The 9159-nt window shown below is 40.1% G+C and overlaps 1 protein-coding gene across 2 annotated transcripts in view; it reads left to right on the forward strand.

Moving 5' to 3' along the window:
• The window catches only part of TMEM41B (transmembrane protein 41B), a 29347-nt gene extending 27098 nt beyond the window's left edge, over window positions 1-2249 (forward strand). For both annotated transcript variants that reach the window (XM_008054556.2, XM_021710654.1), the window contains exon 7: window positions 1887-2249. In XM_008054556.2, the coding sequence (XP_008052747.1) occupies window positions 1887-2056 (170 nt within the window). In that variant the 3' untranslated portion in view covers window positions 2057-2249. The remainder of the gene's footprint in view (window positions 1-1886) is intronic.
• Window positions 2250-9159: the final 6910 nt, after the last annotated feature.

Here is a 9159-nt window from a genome sequence, read left to right on the forward strand (position 1 = left end):
CCAGGCGGGTCTCGAACCCTCGGGTTCAGGCAATCCACTCACCTCAGCCTCCCAAAGGCGTGGGATTACAGGCTGAGCCACCGAGCCCGGCTTGGCATGACTTTTTAAGTCCAGTTTTTCGTGGTGAAGAGAAAAAAAATCAAGTTACCTTTTTTTTGAGTAATTTTCTTTTATCTTCTAATCAAGTATCAAAATATTAAACTTTAATTTTCGGTAGAGAATTTATCCTATTTTTCATTGAAACCTGCATTTATTGTGGGTTTTAGTTACACTTAAGGCCTGGCATGGTGGTTCAGGCTGAGGCAGAAGGGATCGCCTGAACCCAGGAGGTCAAGGCTGCCATACCTGTGATCTTCTGACTGTACTCCAGCCTGGGCAACAGTGAGGCTCTGACTCAAAAAACAAAACAACAACAAAAAATTTAAGTTAATACTAGTTAGAATAGATCTTTTTGAAAAGAATAATAAAAAAATCAAATGTTTATGACTACTTTAAAAAAATTTATTGACAAAATTTCATCAGCATGGACAATTTTGAATTATATAAAATGCTATATTCGTGAAATCAGAAGAATATTTGTGCCTATCAATTTTACAGGTGAAATAGCTAGAGATTTAGTTAATTTCAGCTTTGGCTAAAGTAGTTTTTTCTATTTTTAATGAAATGTAATAATTCTGTGTATACTCTTATGTAAAAGTCTTCTTTAAGCATATTTTATTGACCGGACATAGTGGCTCAAGCCTGTAATCCCAGCATTTTGGGAGGCCGAGACGAGAGGATTGCCTGAGCTCAGGGGTTCAAGACCAGCCTGGGCGACTTGGTGAGAACTCGTCTCTACAATAAGTCAAAAATTAAGCCAGGCATGGTAGTGCACATCTGTAGTTTCAACTACTTGGAAGGCTGAGGTGGAAGGATCACCTGAGCCCAGCAGGTTGAGGCTGCGGTAGCTGTGAGCATGCCATTACTCTCCAGTCTGGGTAACAAAGTGGAACTCTAACTCCAAAAAAAATGTAGGCCAGACTTGGTGGCTCAGCCTGTAATCCCAGCCCTTTGGGAGGCTGAGGCGAGTGGATTGCCTGAGCCTGCGGGTTCGAGACCAGCCTGGGCAACTTGACAAGAGCTTGTCTCTACAATAAATAAAAAACTAGCCGGGCATGGTAGCACACGCCTGTAGTTCCGGCTACTTGGGAGACTGAGGTAGAAGGATCACCAGAGCCCAGCATGTCATTGCTGGGGTGGCCATGAGTGTGCCACGGCACTCTAGCCTGGGCAACTGAGTGAGACTCCAACTAAAAAAAAAAAAAAAAATTAGCCAGGCCTGGTAGCACCTGCCTGTACTTCTGGCTACTTGGAAGGCCTGAGGTGGAAGGATTGCAGGAGCCCAGGGCGGCCGTGGGTGTGCCATTGCACTCCAGCCTGGCGACAGACTAAGACTCTACCTCAAAAAAACAAAAACAGACAACAAAAAAGTATATTCTATTAAGGATGAATGACAATCTACTCCACTTTATTTTTTGAACATTTAGGTTTTTTCCATATTTGTATTACAATGCTTTGATAAACATTCTTGAAACTAGATCTTTGCCTATAACATTATTACTTCCTAAAGTGGAAATTGCTGGAACACAGCACAAGAGCACATTCCTTTTTTTTTTTTTCGATAAATGTAAAATTATTCTCTGGACACTTTAATTGGGTTTTTTAATGTATTATCTTTAAAAGGTGATTATGAAAGATTAAATTTTTTATATGGAAACAAACTTGAGCTTTAAATTCTTAATTTTTTTCAAAAATGAAAACTATTCGTGTAAGAAATTTTATGCACACAGAAAATTTTAATTTTAAAAATGATGGTTTTTACTGTATTCTTTTATCTTTTATTCTAGGTGTTGCACCTCCCTCTTTTGTAGCCATTAAGGCAGGAACAACACTATACCAGCTTACAACAGCAGGGGAAGCTGTTTCCTGGAACTCAGTATTTATCCTAATGATTTTGGCTGTTCTTTCTATTCTGCCAGCCATCTTCCAAAAAAAACTAAAGCAGAAATTTGAGTAAAAAAGTCATCTGATTTTTAGTTTTGCTGTCATCATCATCATCTCAGGATTAGCAGGTGTATCCATTTATGTTTTAAAATCACCTCTTCAGTAGTTGAAACAAGCAATTTGTAAAATAAAAATTCCTGTCAGATAATGCATTTAAGTGACACAAGGGAGAAGAAAATAAAAATGGAAATTGGTATACTATAAAATATGCTGTCAATAGTTGTTAGATATCTTATAGACATTTGATAAATTATCATACCATGGGTAGCTATAATTAATGGGAGTATGGTAGGAAATTCTTGATCCAATTCATTCATTCAATTTAACTTAATATTTTCTGTCTCTCACTAATTATTAAAATAGATATTTTAAAATTCTAGATTTTTTAAAGTAGTGTTGCAGTTTTGCTAATGTTTAGCCCTTTTCTTTCAGAGCATAAACTGGAAAACTAAAGCTTAAAAGAGATTACATTTTCTTCCTCTTGTTTAACCTTTGAGGTAATAGCTTTGTTTAGAGGTTGCATGTTTATTTATTTTTTATTTTTTTGGGTTGGAGTCTCACTCAGTCGCCCAGACTGGAATGCAGTGGCGGCTTCCGGCTACTGCAACCTCGACCTGTGGGCTCCGGCGGTCCTTCCGCCTCAGCCTTCCAAGTAGCTGGAACTACAGGCACGCGCTACCACACCTGGCTAATTTTTGATTTATTGTAGAGATGAGGTCTCACCAAGTTGCCCAGGCGGGTCTCAAACCCGCGGGCTCAGGTAATCCACTCACCTCAGCCTCCCAAAGGCATGGGATTACAGGCTGAGCCACCAAGCCTGGCTTAGAAGTTGCATGTTAATAGACCACTGAATATGAAGAGGATATCAAGCTACCTATTTTGTGAATTTTACTTTTGCTTTTTCTGTTCTAGATTTTTATCATGGATTCGTCTGAAATTTAAAATTCTGACCAGTTTTCATCCTTTTTTGTAGCCAGTATTTCCACTGTGCATATATGAAATGGGGATTACATGATAACTGTATATTTGGTGTTGATAATTTATATTCAGATATTTTGTTACAGTTTCTCTTTAATGTCTCAAGGGGATCTAAAAACACTCATATGCAGTTTTTAGACAGTAGGTTTAGTTATATTTATATCTTGAAACAAAAACAGTGACAGGAAAACACATAAGTAGTTAAATATAGTTTATTTGTTCTAATGACTGTAAAATTTACCTCATTTATTTATTAATCTGGTCATTAAGGAATGTGTTATATAGTTATCTTTTTATGCATGATATACCTATAAGAATGCCTTGTTTCATTTCTGTTGATGGCTTTTTAGTTTGGGGCTGCTTTTGATTAATGCAGTTTCCAAATTTAGTGTTTTTACTTTTTCTAACTCACAGTAAAATTAACTATTCACATAGTAACTACTATATTTAAATAATTCCGGAGAAACTAAATTGCTTTTTGCTGCTTAGTTAATGGTAATGCCCTTGATTCTTTGATTCTAGGACATAGCTGATCTAAAGTACTCTCTCTGTCAGTTTTACCTTCACCCAAGACTGTCATTATGTTCAAAAGTACTTTAGCTGTGAGAAATCCTTGTATGTTTTTATTGTGAGAGGTATAATCATTCTCAAAACCTATTTCTACTACGTAATGTGGATTGACTCATTTTTTCTATCACACTATTAACAAATTAGTTTATTGTAAATACAAAGAAAATATATTATTATAGTATTCTTATGTTCCTTGGCCTTTTGTGTGAAATTATTTATTATATCTAGCAATGTTTTCTTCCTTATTGACCAGAGACTGAGTGATAAAGCTTTTGTTATTTTTGCAAACGAATTTAAAACATAGCCTTTTTGAACAAATTCACTAAATGTTACTGTATAAAATGTAATTGAGTACATTTTTATCAGAATTTTAAAATAAAAGTAAGAGCTTAGACTTTTATTTTAAAATAAAAGGAGAAGCCTCACTATTTACTCCAGTGTGTGTAAATTGTATTTAACTCTATTCTCAGAGTATTTTTCCTATCCTTATTATTGATTATTTCTTTGCTAATTTTTTTTTGTTAGAATACTGTAGCTGCAACTTTAGGTAGGATGTATTTTCTTCTCCTAAGGAAATACCTAATCTTTCCATATTTATTATCATTGATTATCAAAGAAACCTTCAAAAGGCTGTGTCCTGTATATAGCTGGTGGCCCATATTCATGGATTCACAGACTTGGCTTGAAGCCAAGTGTAAATTCAAGCTTCAGCCAAGTCTTGAAGATAGTTATATGGTAATAACCACAAGAGAACAAGCATCTGTGGTGGGGAGTCAAGCAGGCTAACTAGGAAGTTGACACACTGAGACAGTGAAACTGTTCCTTCTTAGTTAATGGTCTCTCTGAATCTCTGTTACTTGAGCGTAATATTTCTAAGACAACTAATAAAAGCAAGCCAGAAGCAAGCTAAAATGTAATAAGAATAAATTGTACTGGAGAAACTTAAATGTCATACTTGGGATTTATTTCATGGAAATATTTACATTAAAAACTTCTCATTGAATAAAAGTATATTCTCTTGAAATTCTGATGTACATTTTCATCAAGAACAAAGAAATTTTAAAAACCTTTAATGGCTGGCTTTTAAGGATCTTAAAGCAATTTTTAAGATAGTTGGGGTAAGTAAATATAGGTAACTATTTTCTAGTACATGCAATTATTTCTTTATAAAGGAATCTTTTATTTATTTTATTTTTGAGTTGGAGTCTCACTCTGTTCCCAGACTGGAGTGCAGTGGCCGCTCCCGGCCACCGCAGCCTCAACCTACTGGGCTCCGGCGATCCTTCCGCCTCAGCCTTCCAAGTAGCTGGAACTACAGGTGCGTGCTACCACGCCCAGCTAATTTTTGATTTACTGTAGAGATGAGGTCTCGCCAAGTTGCCCAGGCGGGTCTCGAACCCGCAGGCTCAGGCAATCCACTCACCTCAGCCTCCCAAGGCGTGGAATTACGGCTGAGCCACCGAGCCCGGCTTGTTTTTTGTTTTAAATAGGAGATGTGGGCTGGCTCTGTTGCCCGGACTGGTTTTAAACTCCTGTGCTCAAGCAATCCTCCCCCCTTTCTCCAGCCTCCCAAGCAGCTGAGGTTAGAGGTGTATGCCACTATACTTGAGAAAAACAAAAGACAAGAACTTCTTGTTTGGTGTTTTATTGCCACTTATTGCATTGATTTCCACTGATTACTTTGCTAGTAATACAAAGTAGGATTAAAGTGGAAATTACATGGGGGTAAAAAGACTTTATTTACTTTTTTTGAGTCGGTATCTCACTCTGTTGCCCAGGCTGGAGTGCAGTGGCAAGCTCATAGCCACCACAGTCTCGGCCTGCTGGGCTCAGGTGGTTCTTCTGCCTCAGCCTTCTAAGTATCTGGATCTACAGGCACGCGCCACCACACCTGGCTAATTTTTTGATTCATTGTAGAGATGAGGTCTCCGCCAAGTTGCCCAGGCTGGTCTCGAATCCGTGGTCTCAGGCAGTCCTCTCACCTTGGCCTCTCAAAGTCCTGGGATTATAGGCGTGAGCCACTGTGCCCCGCCAGGAGTAAAAAGACTTCATCCTTGAAATAGTATTTGGTGTGAAAAACAGAGAAACCACAATATCAAATCTTATGATGACTATGTGTTAGCAGGGACTACATTTTGAGAATAGAAGGTGGGGGAGTCTCACTGAGCTGCTAGGTTACCTTTTTGGGGCCCATCTGGGCTCTAAGGTATATCATCCAGCTTCTAGAGCTGCATCATGTGAGCACTCTTTATGGTGGCCAGGCGGCTAGATAAACAGTGATGGGGGCCTGGCACAGTGGCTCATGCCTGAAATCCCGGCACTTTGGGAGGCTGAGGTGGGAGGATCACTTGAGCCCGGGAGCCCCAAACCAGCTTAGCCAACATGATGGTACCTCGTATGTACAAAAAAAATCAAAAAATCGGTCTTGGTGGTGCGTACCTATCGTCATAGCTACTCTAAGGTGGAAGAATTGCTAAGTCCAGGAGACTGAATCTGCAGTGAGCCATGATTGTGCCACTGTACTCCAGCCTGGGTGACAGAGGGAGACCTGACTAAAAAAAGTTTCATTTAGACAAGAGGAATAAGTTTTTGAGATCTATCGCACAGCATAGTGATCACAGTTAAGAATGTATTTCAAAATTGCTAAAAGAATAGACTTTAGAATAGATTTAAGTGACTCATGCCTGCAATCCCAGTACTTTGGGAGAATCATTTGAGGCCAGGAGTTTGAAACCAGCCTGGGAACATAGACCCCATCTCTGTAAAGAATAAAAATAGATTTTAAATGTTCACACTACAAAAAATGGAAATGTATTATGAGGTGATGAATATATTAGTTAGCTTAAAACATCACATTGTACCTCATAAGTACACCTAAAAATAAAATTTTAAAAGAATTAATGTGCAGTCTCAAAAATGCAAATGCCCATGTTACTGTAGTGAAATGTATGACTCATAAGATAGTTGGTAATTTGGATAATTGCCAGAATCTATATGTATGGCTTCCAGGTATGCAAAAATAGGAAGGAAAAATAATCTCTATATGGAAGACTTAGGAGAGTTCACATCAAGTCTTATGAAAAGGATGCTTTTGGGTGCTCTTTGGGACATCTAGCCAAACTGGATTCAGGCACAAGTAGTAATTTTTAGTCAAGTTTAAGTGTGGAAACAAACTCCAACAAAGACTTGGGGCATTTGAATCATGCTTATGAATCTTTTTTAAAAAATTATTTAAAGTCAAGGTCTTACTCTGTCACCCAGGCTCAACCTCCTAGACTCAAGTGATCCTCCTGCCCTGGCCTCCCAAAATGCTGAGATTATAGATTTTTGGCCTTTGTGCCGGACCTATTGTTATGAATCTAATTTGGATGATTGATGAGTATGATGAAGCACTGGTTATCTTCAGATAACAATTCTAAAGAACCTGATTTCTAGAGGCATCAGTTAAAATTTGAGGAGCTGAAATTGAGTTCAGAGGGCGGGTGAGTTAGGTTTTCACCTATGTTAGGCCAAAGTGCTGCCTCAAGCAAACCTTGAGCATCAGTTTGCTGCAGCTGTGAATGTGGAAAGGCTTGGTTACAAACAAGGCAAAAGTCTACCAGGCCTTAACATATATGAGGAAGGGGAAACAGGGCTGCCGGAGTCTGTTGTAGGTCAGAAACACCTACTTATTAGATACGGTTGTGAAGCTGGACGTTTGGGGCAGGTTGCACTGTGTTCTGGTACTCCCTAAAGTGGCTATTGTCAAGGCTCATTGATTTCAGGCAGCAAAAACTGGCTTAGTATTAAAAGGGTATTTTTCGCACCTCTGGGGGATAGGACCCAGGAACACCTCAAGAGGATGGAGGTTGGGCATACCTTGTCACTTGCTCAGCATTCACATTTAGGGTCGCTTGCCCACCACCACTCAGCTAGGGGAGAGCATGACACGTGATTATAATCCCACCAGACTACTGCAAAACGACATTGGAATGCAGGTAGGAAGGGGAAATCAGAAATGAGGTTGAGTGACAGCCCTGTGGACAGAAAGCTTGGGTTTCATACCATGCCCTTCCTTTAACGGTAATAGAGACCCTGAGATGAGACGCTAAAGCAGTCAGTAAACCTGTCCCATGTTATCTCTTTATAATGTGGGACAGACGAGAGACACCTGGTTCTGGGGGTGGGGGGAGTGGCAGAAGACCCTGCCTGGGAATTCACCCAATTTGGGAGTTACCTTGAAATTGTGCCTATGTTTTATCCAAAAACAAAAAGAAACAGCTCTAAAATGGAGAGACCCCCCCCAGTTTTGCTTCTCAGTCTTCATCTCAAATTGCTCCATTTATACATCTGGTTTTTTTTCTTTTTTGAGTCGGAGTCTCACTCTGTTGCTCAGGCTGGAATGCAGTGGCACGCTCAGTGGCGGCCTCAACCTACTGGGCTCAAATGATCCTTTGCCTCAGCCTTCCAAGTAGCTGGAACCAGAGGCATGCACCACCGTGCCCAGCTAGTTTCTTGATTTATTGTAGAGATGATTTTATTTATTCATGTATTGAGTCATCACACCTGGCTAATTTCTTGATTTATTGTAGAGATGATTTTATTTATTTATTGAGTCAGAGTCTCATTCTGTCGCCCAGGCTGGAGTGCAGTGGCATGCTCATGGCCACCGCAGCCTCCACCTGTTGGGCTCAGGCAATCGTTCTGCCTCAGCCTTCCAAGTAGCTGGAACTACAGGTGTGCACCGACATGCCTGGCTAATTTTTTGATTTACTGTAGAGATGAAATCTTGCCAAGTTGCCTGGATTCAGGCAATCCTCTCGCCTCAATAGACTTTTAGTTTGTCTGCCTTTTCTACACAGCAGCCAGCATGGTCTCTTAAAAACAGGTTGCCAATCAAGATTGTGAATAAAGCCAGCCTCGGTATCTCACACCTGTAATCCCAGCACTTGGAGGGGCCGAAGCAAGAGGATCACTTGAGCGTAGGAGTTGGAGTCCAGCCGAGAACTGATCTCTACAAAAAAAAATTAAACATTAGTCAAGCGTATGCATCTACATTTAAGTTGCAACAAAATTAAAGACCTCAGCCCAACAGAGCCACTGACCAAGTTGGAAAACCTCAGGAGCTTAGACCTTTTCAGTTATGGGGTGAACAACCTGAACGACCTGAGGAAGTGTGTTCAAATGCCTCCCGCAAATGACGTATCTCCTTGGCTTTGACTGGGATGACATAGAGGCCCCTGACTTGGATGCTGAGGGCTGTGTAGAGGGCATGGATGGCGAGGAGGAGGAGTGGAATAACCTTTGCTGAGAAATTCCTATTGTGATTTGACTGTTTTTACTTATATCCCCCTCCACTCCCCAAATCTTGCCACCCGAGGCTTACTTTTTTCTGAATGTTGCTGTGGGAACCAGAGGGGAAAAGTGTCCTGGAGGTTGCAGGACGAGGGTGGGTGGGAGGGGGTGGAATAAAGTACTATTTTTACTGCCACTCTTTATTCTTCCCCCTTTTTCTTTGTGTCTGTTTTTTGTCCCTGTAGATACGACAGCATCTATGAGTGAGCATTTGTTCTTTGCTCAGAGAGGATG

This window comes from Carlito syrichta, unplaced genomic scaffold (genome assembly GCF_000164805.1).
Source record: "Carlito syrichta isolate Samal-C Ts95f unplaced genomic scaffold, Tarsius_syrichta-2.0.1 Scaffold296499, whole genome shotgun sequence".
Taxonomy (NCBI): Eukaryota; Metazoa; Chordata; class Mammalia; order Primates; family Tarsiidae; genus Carlito; species Carlito syrichta.